Below are 14915 nucleotides of genomic sequence, written 5' to 3' on the forward strand. Positions count from 1 at the left end.
GCTTGTTTATGTTCACGGGTCCGCCAATGTTTGCGGGCATGAGCGAGGGGGGTTATTGGTGTTTTGTGTAAATACAGTATATAATAAGCAACCTGTTTGAGTGTTTTCCGTTTATATATATATTTAGTTAATTTTTGGTAAGACCGATAACTAGGTTATCGGTCCAATTAGGGATTTTTCGTTTATGTTAACTTGTTCAGGCAGCGTGCAACAAACACAGTGGGTCGGCTCCGCCCGTGTCCTTTAAATTTAATGCGTAGTAACTTTGCCCTGGGGTTGAAACAGGGCGATTTGTTACAACCGTAAACAGACCAGAGATCAGTAACTTATAAAAGTAAACATCTTCTTTTAGCTTCGTGTTGTGTATTGAACCCTCTGATGTCCTGCTCTGAACATGCTTCGTGGATTTAACTGTGATCTAAACTAATGTGATTTTTCATGTGCTCATGCATGTGTTGCTGAAGTGCGTGTGCGCGCGTCAGACGTGGTGCGGCCCGAGGCGCAGCACGGAGAAAGCTCTGCGGTGTTTGCGCAGCAGCAGGCGGATCTTGTCGTCGTCGGAGTCGGGGTCCAGGGGCTTGTTGTACTCCTCGTCCTCCACCTCGTTCTCCGAGGCCTCGCCCCCCCCGGCCTGCAGGCTGCCCTGCGTGGAGCTCGGCTCCGTGGAGCTCTTCTTCCTCCACTTGGTGCGTCGGTTCTGAAACCACACCTGAAACACAGCAAGGCGCCATTCACTGTGCTGCTGCTGCTGCTGCTGCTGGAGGAGGGTGCGTCATGTTTGGAGACATTGTGACACATCGAAAGCTGTGGAAATCAGTCATGACCCAGTTTCCGAATGGATGAATGCATGAATGAATGAGTGGGTAGAAGGATGGATGGATGGATGGATGGATGGATGGATGGATGGATGGAGGAAGCGGAGTATTTAGGACTATATATATCCTGTTTTCTTTCTGGATTGTACTGGTGCACTGATGATGACAGTTCTACGACTTATAAGTTGACTACCTTTGTTTCTAAATCTTGGAGCAAACAAAATCCTCTGGATTTTACATGGTTATTTTTATTTACTCTTATTAGTGACACTGCTGCTCTGGTTTGTATTTTCTTTTTCTGAATAATGTCTTATAAGCGTGTTTTAGATTGGGCACATTATGTGTACGATGCAATAATAAAAATCAACCAAACAACCAATCATACATGATAATTACACATTACATTACCTTCAGTTGTGAATAATTAAGGAAATATGCAGCAGCTTTCAGAATTAGACTCACAGCTGCACATGAAACCATAAAATACAACAAAAAAATAACATGGTGATGGTCAAACAAAGACAAATTAAACAAAAAAGAAAAAGAGTAATGTGTCCAAAAAGATTATCCTTCAAATTTGTCAAACGTCTCCCAGGGAACAATAATTTTCACATCCTACCTTAACTTGTGATTCGGTCATTCCCAGGGAATAAGCCAGCCTCGCTCTCTCAGGCCCGGCCAGGTATTTGGTCTGTTCGAAGGTTTTCTCCAGAGCAAATATCTGATGTCCACTGAACGTCGGCCTGGTGTGTTTCTTCCTGCCAGACATCTCCCCGAGAGGAGCACCGCCTGACAATATCAACGCAGAAAATGTTACAGACATAACACACTTTTGTTTGAGTTAATTCATTACACAAGCAATGCAATGTTATATGTACAACTTGTGAAAAACAGAGGGATTTACTAAGATATATTAATCGTCTCAGTTTGAATTTAGGCAATCCATTATATATAGTCACAAACTATCTATTTGTTTTCCTATACGCTGAGTTTTAGACTGAATCAATTAAATTATATTTATGCAGCATGATATATATATACACATATAAGTATTATGCATATTCTCTAGTATTTAGCTTACACCCCTTGAACCCATCATCCGTACATTTTATTTATTGTTTTTTCTTTATCTATGCTACACTTTTAATAACAAAACTCCTACACTCTTATTTATATTTTAGAGGAGTAAAATGTATAATTTGTATTGTATTTATGATCTCTGACATCTATGTTTTATAGTTCTGATTGATTCACAGCAAGAAATTTGTTGGTGTCAGCATTCTTTCCTTCACTAATGGCTAGCATCCTTAGGTGTGTGCTGACAGACAGACACAGGGATGTAGTAATGCAGTGATGGGCTGGATGCTGAGCCCAGCCTTCAGTATTGAGACTCACTGTTGGTGCACTGCTGCCTCCCTCCTCTCCAGTCACAGCTGCTCTCGGCCCAGCAGCTCACACTGCGAGCCTTCATCGGGCACTCGGCGCCCGGCTTGGTGAAGCCGCCCAGTGACGAGTTGTAGTCTCGGTTATAGTACATGGACGCGTTGGAGACGGAGGGGCTGAACCCCCCCATGGTCGAGTATCCAGACAGCAGGGTGGTGGTGCCCGTGGTGCCCATCATGGTGCGACTCAGGATGTCACTGATGCCGTGGGGTGTGCCTGCTTGCAGCTGGCTGTTCAGGCCAGGGTTGAGCTTGTAGAAAGAGTTGGGCACTGAGTACTGGTTAACCGGCGCCTTTAGATCCGAGGGGAACTGGTTGAGGCTGTTGTTGAACAGAAAGGATCCCTGGATGTTTGGATCCATGGGACGTTAGTAACTCTGGCTCCAGATTTCAGCAACACATCAAACGAGATCCAAGCAGGAGGAGACCTCTGACGGGCACACGAGGAGTTCTCCCAGCCACGGGTGATGTCAGGATCTGGGATCACACCCTGCACCGTTCCCAGATGCTCAAACAATCAAGGGCACCAATAGCAATTTTAACAAAGTCTGTGGTGTTTGCCAAAGTTGCTACCACATCAGAAACGTTGAAACAGCAGATAAACTCTTCACTTCCGCCCTTCCCCTCTTCTCAGCCACCGTGTGACGTTTGATAGCTCCATATCTGAAGTTCTGGACGAGCCCTCTGCACACAGATCTTAGTGTTCCCCCAAAGACATATCCCTCCTGCCGCCTGGCTCCTCAGAAATCGTATAAATAAGCAGTATCTGGAAATGGAGTGGCACCTTGATAAAGATAGGCCACATTAGAATTCAGCCTGGGATTGGCCTGGGTCTCGCTGCTTTAATGCCTTTCTATTGGCTCCTAGGTGAAAGCCAAGCCTTTTATTGGAAGGCAGCAGATTAATTGAGTTTTGAACAGGTGGAGTGGGAACAAGTAGATTTTTTGATGGCCTGCCATGTCTGACCAAGTGTGGTGGAGCTGAGGCAGCTGGAGCACACAGAGGAGGAGGAGGAGGAGGAGGAGGAGGAGGAGGAGGAGGAGGAGGAGGAGGGCATGCTATGCTTATACACTGGAGATTTTACACAAAAACATTACATAGTTTTATTGTAAATTATACAACACAATAACACAATGCACCAGTTTATAATAATTAAAATTGTGTATACATGATTTAGATCCTGAATAAATACTCTGAATAAAGCAAGGCCAGCCCAATAGTATTTTCTGATTACCGTAACCAGAATTAGATCACTAGCAAATTAAAACATGTGGAGTATTCAGATTTGACATGCTTCTTAAATAACGTCCTGTTGGAGTTTTCACAGCATTAAGCAACTTCAATATTTAGATTAAATCCTCTGTAAAATGTAAACAGGAATACGAATAGAATATTAAGAAATTCAATTAAACATCATAATTCTTAAAAAAAGGAATTAGATTATTATAAATCCTATTATAAATTATGTAAGATTATTATAATAATTCTAAATCAGAATAAGGACAATAGTCAGATCATTGGTGAACGAATAGTCACTGTGGAAAAAGTTCTTCCATCATAGGAACAGGCCCAATCAAATTAAACCAGAAATTAAATTAGAAATCTCCCTTTGTTTTCCACGGCTCCTCTACTTCCTGCTACTGGTTCAACATGGCGACACACCCTTGCTTTTCTTATCGATGAGTGGTATGACTGTATCATATCAATCTGTTTTTGTTTTACAGAATGTGAATCTAGTCATTTTAGAAAACATGGAAATCTCAGAGAGAGCCACACATGAGGGATCCCTCTCCCAGGATGGACAGAAGTGCAATAGATGCCACGTGTAACTGAGAAAATCAACAAAAACAACAGTATTTACAACATTGATTAGGAGAAAGAGTTTTAACATGTTGGAAAGGTGGTGATTGCCTATCACCACCGGAATGATGCACCTCAAAGTGTAAAGTGTTCCTGACTCAGTGATACATATGATAGATAATGTATGGAGCAGCTACCAAGTATGAATAACTGTTGTTCACACATTCACTCATTAGTCGCATGTCATGCTGTGATATGTTGTGAGTCCATCTGCAGATGCTGAATTAAAGCTCAGAAAGACCAACGTTCACTTTGCTCTTTATTCAACAGAAATCGCTGCCACAAAAATGGTCGTTGTCGGCAGGATCACTCGAGTTAGAGGACGTGTGAACACTGTGCATAGCCAGTGTCCGGGACTATAACCTTAACCCCCCCGACAAAACAGGGTGGAGAAGGATATTGTGAGGATCCTCCAGGGTTGATCACCAGTGGATCTGAGGAAAATAAGTGTGTGATGATTCTGGCCTCTGAACTATTGAAAGGTTATTGTTGAACAGATTTTCCTTGTTTTTCTTGTGTTTAGATTTGTGTTCAGTATTTTTTTTTTTCACTCCCCTTGAGTTCAGGGTGACCCTCCATTTCCTGTTTTATTTGGAAACTTCTTTCCTTGTGGGTATCTCTTGCCTTAATTCCTGTCTTTGTCCTGTTTCCCGCTCATGTGATTTTGCCTGAAATGAGCCCCCCCTGTATAAAGTTGGTTGATGTCATCGTTTTCACATTTTTCCTGTGGTTCAGTTCTACCTTCATTTACAATTTTACATGTTGTTTCTGTGCAGTTTGTTTGCTGCTGACAATTTGTTGCATTACATTTATTTCATGTCCATCAGGCAAGTCTTATTGTCTTTTTAGAATAATATCATTGTTCACAATAAAGGAAGCAATAAATGCTAACTTGTGTTATTAAGATCTGTGATTTATATTTATATTGAAATGTGCAAAGGGAGAAAATGTATACTCCTACTACTACTACTAATAATAATATAATATTTGTAATTAATGAGTGCAATATTCATGTATCCATGCAAAGGGAACATAACAGTAATCTAGTTGTCTGATAGTTACTTTTCCGATAGGGAAATAGGTTAGGGTGCATGAATAGAGTTCAGTTCTATGACTAGAATCAGATGCTTAATGTATAAATCCATTATATGCATGTGAAAACATGTTCAGATGGGTGTATTGTACTATAAAACATGCCGACTCTTCCAGTGTGTTGTGGGTGCAGCTTGCAGTATCTCTGAGTGTCATGTGATTTGGAGTTTATGGGGAAAAGCCTTGTGTTTCTCAGTAACTTTCCAGGAGTGATGATGTCATTTTGGATTTCCAGCCCTCTCCGCCTCCTGTCACATGATCATGACCGACAGTCAGTGGGGAGTGAAAGAAATGCACACGTTTGGCTGTAGAGGGCAGAGCTGTTTGACTCACTGGTCTACCTCAGTTGGGGAACTTTTTAATTATATCAACCTTTGCAATATGCAATCACTCAGCCTTGTGTGAAGTTTCTGCAAATGCCGCACAGCAGAAGTGAAATCTGATACTTTGGTGGTATTTTCCATGATGCGTTGAAATAGGGGACTTCCACAGTGTTTCACTTAGAATAAGGTCACACTGCATCAGATTACAGAATATTGCAGATAAAGGATTAAAATTAACACAAGTATAAATAAATAAATTAATAAATTAAAAATAAATAAATTAAGGAAAGCATAAACAAATAAATAGATATAAAAATAAATGGACAAATTAAGGAATACATGATTATAAAAATGGATAAATACATGTGCAGATGCGGAAAAGGCCTTTTTCATCGCAAACGTTATTTATTTATTTATACTTGAATACATTTAAGGCCTTTTTAAAGCCTTTTCTGTATTTTTTTATTTTTAACATGTATATATATTTATATATATATTTATGCTTTTGTAATTTTTTCATAATTGCACTGCGGCTTGGATAAAAAGGCCAAATTAGGGTTTGCATATTCAATTATTAGTACTAAGTGTCAGCATTCAATATCCCAGGAGAGATATGACCAACTTTGTAGTAAACACAAGCGATTACAGTAAACTGATGTATCTGAGATAGTTATATTATTTACAGAAAATTCTAAGACATCAACAACTTAAAACATACAACAACAACTTACAGGTGTTTTTACATTCTCCTCACTGGGGATGAAAAGAAAAAAATTAGGGCACCAGTGCCACCCTGCCCTCAGCTTGAGGAAAATTTCCAAAGTTTGGTTCCGCCCTCGGGTTCCTCCCCTTTCAAATTCCTTTTTGGTCTGTTTGTGTTTTGGAGCCACACGTGCGCCTTCTTAAAGCCTGACAACATTCCCATAGCTGCACAGTAGAACCAAGACAGAGACGTGAACCTATCTCCTGCCAAGACACTTAGAAAATTACTGGGAGCTGCTTCGTGATGGTGAAGGACAGTGGAAACTCTGGTGAGATAATGTCTTCTACTTTAATGTGCAAATTGCAACACTTCTTTAAATATTAATATGATTATCTGTAAATGGGAATTTGTCATTTAGGTTGAAAAATGTAAAGGTTTTTATTTTATGTTATTTTTTAACAAAATAGTAACATTTAATAGATATTAAGACATATTAGCATCATATGTAAATATGTATGTATGTATGTAAGTCTTTTCCTATCAGTTGTACAGGTGAGCAACAAATGAGGGAGAAGAAATTAAATTAATATCAGGAATCAGGCATTCATGACCATGTGCAAGTGTAACATTAAAGATCTAAGACATATAAAGAAACTACAGGATATGACTGTAAATGTGCAGCTTATCACTGATGACCTACTTGTGTTCGGTCTATGTGAGCTTGTTGATTAAATATCAAAAGTGAAAGCATGAGCTTCAGCTACTTTCAGAATGACCTATTTAGTATTTGTAAAGTTGTAAACCGTCACAAGTTTTATTGCAAATTTTATCTTGAGTGTCAATATACCTTTAAACATTAAAAAGGAAATAATTAATTATAACAGGATAAGTGGCCAGTATTTACTTCTTCTTGTCATAAAAACACTCATGAACACATTCTTAACTTCTTTTCTTGCAGGTGATGCATCAGAGACATCACACAGGTGCGGCATGTGCTGCCTCGGCCCTTTGACCTTTCACAAACGGGCAGTGGGAGAGAAGGTCCGCCTGAGCTGTGGGGATCGACGCGCAGAGAGGATCGAGGGCACCTTCAAAAACGGCCTGGTGTTCAGCAGCCGCACTGTGAAGGTCCAGGAGAAGATTCGTCTGAGGGTGGAGAGAGATTTGATCTCGTGGCACGGGGCTCTCCGCGTGGGCCTCACAAACGTGCCTCCCTCAGACAGACCCCGGCCCCTGCCTATCATGGCCATTCCCAACCTCACCGACCGCCCTGGCCACTGGGCTGCTCCTGTGCCTGAGTCTTACTGCCAGGCAGGCTCAGAGCTGGTGTTCTGGGTTTCGTGTGGCGGTAACATGTATTTCACAAGCAACAACAGCAGGCAGCACAAACTGCTAGCAGGAGTGGACCTGAGCCGGCCACTGTGGGCCATGATAGACATCTATGGACAGACGTGTTCTATTTCACTCCTGGGTAAGTTTACCCTCACATTACCATGACCTTTCTCTTCTTATCTATTTGTTGACCGGGTATTGTTTGGATGAATTTCATCAAAATGATGATATATTGTCTCTCTTGCTCTTCGCTGCAGGCTCAGAGAAGAAGAAGATGATGTCCACTTACAGATCCTGTCCTGCACCTGAATTCCCCACCTCGCCTGTTGACAGCCGTTTGATATCTGACAATTCCAGACTCTGCGAAATTGAATACATCACCTGTCCTGAAACAGACGTCTCAACAGGTAAGACTGCTTCCCTCCAAATACTCTTTGAGTCCAGTGTTTATGTCCACAGAGGAGGAGGAGGGTGTGATAGTGTTTGAGCTGAAGCTGCCAGACTTGTTTTGATGATTTCCCTGTTGTGATCACAGACGAACCGTGTGTGGTGTGCATGGTAAGGGAGGCCGAAATCACCCTGCCTTGTGGTCACCGGTGTTTGTGCTGGCTCTGCACCCCTCTGGTCCTCCAGGAGTTCGGCACCTGCCCGCTGTGTCGACATGTGATCTGAGCCTGAGGGGAGGGCGAGTTCGTCTCTGTGACAGCTCCAGGACACCAGCCAGACAATGCGTCATAAAGAATATCCTATGAGTGGCACTTCCTGAATGTGCCCGGCGGATAAAGCTGACACTTAGAACAAAAGTTGTCCTTTGAACAAACCTTGTCAACACTTTATTTCTAAATATGTGAATATTCTACTGAGATATAGATGTGAAGATACTGATCATGTACAAAAACCTAAAATATTGCAAAACTATACTTTTGTTTGACTATTTGATTTTTGCACTGGGTCAGATGTATTATGAAATAATACACATAGTGTAATAATAATGTCCATTATAGTTTCCACTGATTGATGTTGTAAATATTAAATAATTTATTGTAAATATTAAATCAATCTTTATTTTTGTAAAGTTTATAAATATTGATGCTTGATCTTATTAAATTACAACAAAAAAAGTATCAGATCACTTTCTATATTTTTATACTGGTTGAATGTGTTGTTGTTGCAAAATGTGTGAATGAGCTTCAGTTGATCTTGGCTTATAAAGTGAATACAAAAATGAAAAAAGTATCCATTGCTGTACTTGTTCGTTTTGTTCTAACATGATTTTTGCAATCACAGCACTGATGCTTATGTGTTATATAATAATAATATTATTGTACAGTGTTGTTTCCCCTTTTTGATGATGTACATTTTAATTGAATCTTTATTTTTTATAAAGAAAGAAATTGTCTTTAATTATGTTTTATATTGTTAAATTATCATACCACAAATGTAGAAATAAAAAAAGTTACATTATTCTGCTTTCTATTATTTTCATACTTATCGAATATGATGTTATTGTAAAATGTGTGAAGCATAAAAGATTGTGAACAAAATGAATCTCTGCAAACCATAGTAATCCAATTTAATTCAATTTTACTTGCATAACACCAACTCATAAAGTACATTATCTCCAGGTACTTTACCTAGTTAAGTTGAGATCAAAATTATAGAGAAACCCAACAGTTCCCACAATGAGCAAACACTTGGCGACAGTGGAGAGAAAAAAAACTCCCTTTAACAGTAACAAGCAGAACTGGACAACCCGGATCCATTTAGCACAGACCAACAACACATGAAACTAACTTGTGACTATTAATCATTGCAGTTATGATGGTCATTGGTCAATAAAGATTAATATCAACTTGGACAGGTAACACACTGATAATTTAACTTTAATAGTCTCTGATTATTCACCTTTGTGTCATTTGTGTTGCACGTTTTCAGATACGCTTCATAGTGAAAGTGTTTCAATCAGCTGCTGTTGCTTTCATTATTACCTGTTTACAATTGTTTTCAAAGCCGTTCAATGTCAAAGTCAAAGCAAATTGACTTTTAGTGGCAAATAAAAAGACAGACACAGACACATGATGGTAATTTGGTCTTGAAGACCAGTGTGACTTAAAGTTTAAGGAATCATCAGCACCAAAGCTTTTTCTCACTGATTCACATTTTAACTTTTTATTTCCATTTCAAATTGAAAGAGCCCACATGTAAATAGATTCTGCTGTAGGTGTGAGAACATGCCGGCGATTTTGGATCCCTCCTCTTGATTGACATACTGTGCAGATTTCATCTTATTCATACATATCTATGTATATTATGCAACCATTGTAGTTATCAAGATGTTGCATCCCAGTTAACGTATGTCTCAAGCAACAGCCAATCGAACCAACAACACGTTAGGAGCTCAGCCATCCACTGAGGATCTCACTAGAGATCTTTGCTGTGTTTAATGGATACGATCGGGTGACAAGGTTCAACGTCTGCAGCTTGTTCAAAATGCTACTGCTCATATTCTAACTAAACCTAACCGTAGGTCTCATATCACTCCAATCCTAGCATCCCTTCACTGGTTGCCAGTTGAATTCAGTTTTGACCTTAAGATTCTTTTAAAACACATTTTAAAGCTCCACATGGGCTGACCCCCACTTACACATCAAAGCTCTTGACTACCTACAAACCCAATCACACCCTAATATCTGCCAGCCTGTCCTTGTTGGCTGTCCCGAGGTCAAGGCTGGCTACTCAAGGTGACTGTGCTTTCTGTCAGGGCCCCGAGGCTCTGGAACTCCCTGCCTGATGTGATTAGACTCCCCAACTCACTACCTATATTTAAATCACTGCTCAAAACCTATTTCTATAGGTATGCATTTATAACAGGCAATTTGTAATTCCAGACACCACTGTATTATTTGAAGTCCTTTATTCCTCTTTTCTCACTTTTATTGCAACAATAACAATAACAATAAAACTTCAATTTTATTGGTCCAACAGAGTTCAAGAGTGATGTTCTGATGGTGTGCATCCTTGTGTCCCATTGGTCCGTCAGGGAGGTTACACGTTGACTGTGAACATGATACAATGTCACAGAGAGGGTGTGGGACGATAACCAGATGAATAGGGGTTTGGAAAGTTGTCGGTGATGACTTCTGAGGCGTCTTAATTGGATATTGAACCCGAACCTGTTGCTCTAACGCTCCTTGTGGCAAGCAGTTGAAAGTGGACCAAAAGAGCGGAAGGGAGGGAATCACAATCCTGCTAGTCATAAGAGTGCCTTACTGGCTACTTCTTTTTGGCCCAAAAATAAGGGTTGGGGGAGTAAAGGTAAAGGTTCAGGTTAAGATTAATGTAAAGGTAAGGGTCGTGTGTAATATAATAATAATTTTAATGTACAGTGTTGTTTTCCCTGTTTAATTCAATCTTTATTTTTTGTGAAATAAAAAATTGTCTGAAATTTAGGTTATATCTTGTTAAATTACCAAACCAAACATGTAGAAATAAAAAAAGTTACATTATTCTGCTTTCTATTATTTTCATACTAATCGAATATGATGTTATTGTAAAATGTGTGAAGCATAAAAGATTGTGAAACGAAATGAATCTCTGCAAACCATAGTAATCCAATTTAATTCAATTTTACTTGCATAGCACCAACTCATAAAGTACATTATCTCAAGGTACTTTACCTAGTTAAGTTGAGATCAAAATTATAGAGAAACCCAACAGTTCCCACAATGAGCAAACACTTGGCGACAGTGGAGAGAAAAAAAACTCCCTTTAACAGTAAGAAACAGAACTGGACAACCCGGATCCATTTAGTACAGACCAACAACACATGAAACAAACTTGTGACTATTAATCGTTGCAGTTATGATGGTCAATAAAGATTAATATTAACTTGGACAGGTAACATACTGATAATTTAACTTTTATAGTCTTTGATTATTCACCTTTGTGTCATTTGTTTTGCACGTTTTTAGATACGCTCAAAATGAAAGTGCTTAATCAGCTGCTGTTGGTTTCAATATCAACAGTTTACAATTGTTTTCGAAGCCATTCAATGTCAAAGTCAAAGCAATTTGACTTTTACGTGCAACTTTAGACAGACACGTGATGGTAATTTGGCCTCGAAGACCAGTGTGACTGAAAGTACAAGGAACTTTTTCCCACTGATTCACATTTAAACTCCTTTTTATTTCCATTCCAAATTGAAAAAGCTCCACATGTTAATAGATTCTGCTGTAGGTGTGAGAACATTCCGGCGATGTTGGATCCCTTCTCTTGATTGACATACTGTGCAGATTTTATCTTATTCATGCATATCTATGTATATTATGCAACCATTGTGGTTATCAAGATGTTGCATCCCAGTTAACGTATGTCTCAAGCAACAGCCAATCAAAACAACAACACGTTAGGAGCTCAGTCATCCACTGAGGATCTCAGTAGAGATATTTGCTGTGTTTAATGGATACGATTGGTTGACAAGGTCTGCAGCTTCTTCAAAATGCTACTGCTCATATTCTAACTAAACCTAACCGTAGGTCTCATATCACTCCAATCCTAGCATCCCTTCACTGGTTGCCAGTTGAATTCAGTTATGACCTTAAGATTTATTTAAAAAAACATTTTAAAGCTCCACATGGGCTGACCCCTACTTACACATCACAGCTCTTGACTCCCTACAAACCCAATCACACCCTAATATCTGCCAGCCTGTCCTTGTTGGCTGTCCCGAGGTCAAGGCTGGCTACTCAAGGTGACTGTGCTTTCTCTGTCAGGGCCCCGAGGCTCTGGAACTCCCTGCCGGATGAGATTAGACTCCCCTGCTCACTACATATATTTAGATCACTGCCTAAAACCGATTTCTATAGGTATGCATTTATAACAGGCAATTTGTAATTCAGACATCACTGTATTATTTGAAGTCCTTTATTCCTTTTTTCTCCCTTTTATTGCAACCACAATTTATGCTGTTCTCAAATATGACAGCTTCTCACTCTGCTGCCAATGAGAGTAGGTATTTAGTTTAAAAAAGCCATGAGGTTATGAGATTTGTGGTTGATATGTGTTTTAAGTGTGCGAAATGTGTGCGATATTTGTTTGATATGTGTGTGATATGTGTCTGATAAAGCACATTTGCTCTGGCAACTGTTTTATGAGTTGGTGTTGTGAAACTATTTCCACAGACTGATGGTGGCATTTTTGTGATTCTTCTGACATCTGCTGGTGGATCTGTTCAAATTTAACACAGCTGCACACAGTTCCTTTCACCACCACTGGGAGGCAGTGTAGCACTGCTCATCATGTCAATGACCTCGGCAAAGAACAGAGTAGATCTTGCTCCCTTGACTCAGAAATGAGAATTTGTTTCAGAAACATTTCTAACTTTCAGTGTCAGTTTTTAAGAGGAATGGATGGGCTAAAAAATATGTATTAGCTTTAAATGCTGAAAACCTAACAAAACATAGAATTTTTTTTTTATTTATAAACATAAAATAGATGAGTGATGATCAGTGGAAAAATACGCAAAATAAACTGAATATATCTGCAGGTTTCATGTTTTCCTCCGAAAAAGCGGTTCAAGAAGTCAATGTCGAGCTGTTGGCTGACACCTCCTGGGTCCCATCTGGGGATGGTCTCCAGGGAAAAAGACAGAGACGAGACCTGGTTTCTGATCTAGCAGCCAACCATGTTAAATATTTATTTTGGATGGCAGAGCTGAGAACTGCTTCTGCACAGAGGGTGCAGGAATTCAGCAAGCGTCTGCAGACTAATGTGTCAGGAGCAGGACACATGGGAGTGGGGACTGCAGTGATGAAGGGTCTCAACAATAGCTTCACACTGGCACTGTCGTCCCAGAGAAACAGATGGTCTGCTGGGATGACACTGTGGACGTAGGAAAGCAGTAGCACTACTTCTTTTGGCTTTAGTGCTTTAGGGTGTTCTCATGCAGGGTGGGAAAATCGGGCCTGGTACTGGAACTGAACATGGAAAGTCTGAGACTGTGTGTGTGTGTGATCCAGGTATTCCTAAAGTTGTGGGGACCTAAATCTGGTTACATAGTCATTAAATCATTACATTTCCATCTTTACATTTTAAGTTGAAGACATGTTTTAAAGTTAGGTTAAAGTAGGTAAGGGTTAGGTTAATGATTAGGTGCAGCGTTAGGGTTGGGGTTGGGTAGGGTTAGATTTACATTCAGGTTTGAGTTAAGATTAGGTTTAGATTAGGTTTATGTTTAGGTTATGATTAGAGTTGAGGGTTACGGTTAGGTTGGGGACAGGGGACCCCTTAAGTGTCAAGAGGAGCAACAAGGTACACATCATATCTGTCTAGTTTTCTTATTCATCATTATATTATGGCCAAAAGAGGGTGTAGGAGAATATTTCCAGATGAATAGGTTTTTGGAAGGTTGTCGGTGATGACCTCTGAGGCGTCTTAATCAGATCTTGAAGTCTGGACCTGTTGCTCTATCGCTCCCTTTGGCCAGGAGTTGAAAGTGGGCCACAAGAGCGGTAGGGAGGGAATCACAATCCTGCTTCTCATGAAAGTGCCTTACTGGCTACATCTTCATGTCCTACAAAATTAGGGTGGGGCGGTAAAGGTAAGGGTAAGGGTTAGGTTAGGGTTTAGGGTCTACGTTTATGTTTAGCTTCTTGTTAGGTGGTTTTGGGTTTGCTTATACGTTTAGGTTAAGATTTGGTTTAGGTTATGAGGGTTTTGGTAACCTTAGAGTAGGTTAATGTAAAGGTTAAGTTTGAGATTAAGGTTAGGATAAGGGTATGGGGTAGGCAAGTAGTAAATAAAGTAAGAGTCAATCTCTAGGTTATCAATGTAAGTCAGTTTAATGTTTTCTGGAGACTTGAATGAATCTTTGAGTGTGTGTGTGTGTGTGTGTGTGTTTGTGTGTGTTTGTGTGTGTTCTCTCTCCTGGATGTCCCGATTCGATTGACCTTGCAATGTAGCAGGTGAAGAAGAACTCTGAAACATCTGGATCTTCTAGAAATGATTTTTGGCTCGGTCTGAAAGTGACCCTACATCTAAAGACAGTGACTGATACCATCATTATGCATGTGTCTCTTAGGCCTATTTATTGAGTTTGCTGTGGAGATCGCCTCCACTTCCGCTGCATGTGAAACACTGGAGGGCGGTACCACTGAGCCTGGGCCTGTATGGGAAGCTCTATTATTTCCAGCTGTGGATGGAAACTATTACTGAGTGCCTTCTCCATGATGAGCTTCACACACACACACACACACACACACACACACACACACACAAATACACACACAGTCCTACGAGCACCCAGTCAAACATTCAGGCCCATGCTGAATCATTCACCAAAGAGAGAAGA

General features: G+C 40.1%; 2 protein-coding genes across 2 annotated transcripts; one reads left to right on the forward strand and one right to left on the reverse strand.

Annotated features, from left to right (window-relative positions):
• Positions 1 to 320: 320 nt before the first annotated feature.
• nkx6.3 (NK6 homeobox 3) lies at positions 321 to 2619 on the reverse strand. The gene is made up of 3 exons (XM_061072236.1): positions 2211 to 2619; positions 1435 to 1604; positions 321 to 709 (listed from the first exon to the last, which is right to left on the reverse strand). Exons 1-3 carry the CDS (start codon positions 2617 to 2619, stop codon positions 479 to 481), a joined length of 810 nt encoding a protein of 269 aa, XP_060928219.1. The 3' UTR covers positions 321 to 478.
• A 3871-nt stretch (positions 2620 to 6490) lies between these two features.
• Positions 6491 to 8536, forward strand: LOC133002386 (E3 ubiquitin-protein ligase NEURL3). Its single transcript, XM_061072187.1, has 4 exons — positions 6491 to 6563; positions 7194 to 7706; positions 7825 to 7974; positions 8103 to 8536. The coding sequence occupies exons 1-4, from the start codon at positions 6539 to 6541 to the stop codon at positions 8237 to 8239; spliced, it is 825 nt and encodes a 274-aa protein (XP_060928170.1). The 5' UTR covers positions 6491 to 6538; the 3' UTR covers positions 8240 to 8536.
• The last annotated feature ends 6379 nt before the right edge of the window (positions 8537 to 14915 follow it).

This window comes from Limanda limanda, chromosome 5 (genome assembly GCF_963576545.1).
Source record: "Limanda limanda chromosome 5, fLimLim1.1, whole genome shotgun sequence".
NCBI classification, from domain to species: domain Eukaryota; kingdom Metazoa; phylum Chordata; class Actinopteri; order Pleuronectiformes; family Pleuronectidae; genus Limanda; species Limanda limanda.

Coding starts and splice junctions, on each gene's coding strand:
- LOC133002386 (XM_061072187.1), top strand. CDS start 6,539: ATGGTGAAGGACAGTGGAAACTCTG. Junction 6,564..7,193: donor GAAGGACAGTGGAAACTCTG/GTGAGATAATGT, acceptor CTTTTCTTGCAG/GTGATGCATCAGAGACATCA. Junction 7,975..8,102: donor TGAAACAGACGTCTCAACAG/GTAAGACTGCTT, acceptor TTGTGATCACAG/ACGAACCGTGTGTGGTGTGC.
- nkx6.3 (XM_061072236.1), bottom strand. CDS start 2,619: ATGGATCCAAACATCCAGGGATCCTTTCTGTTCAACAACAGCCTCAAC. Junction 1,605..2,210: donor GAGGCAGCAGTGCACCAACA/GTGAGTCTCAAT, acceptor TGATATTGTCAG/GCGGTGCTCCTCTCGGGGAG. Junction 710..1,434: donor TGACCGAATCACAAGTTAAG/GTAGGATGTGAA, acceptor GCTGTGTTTCAG/GTGTGGTTTCAGAACCGACG.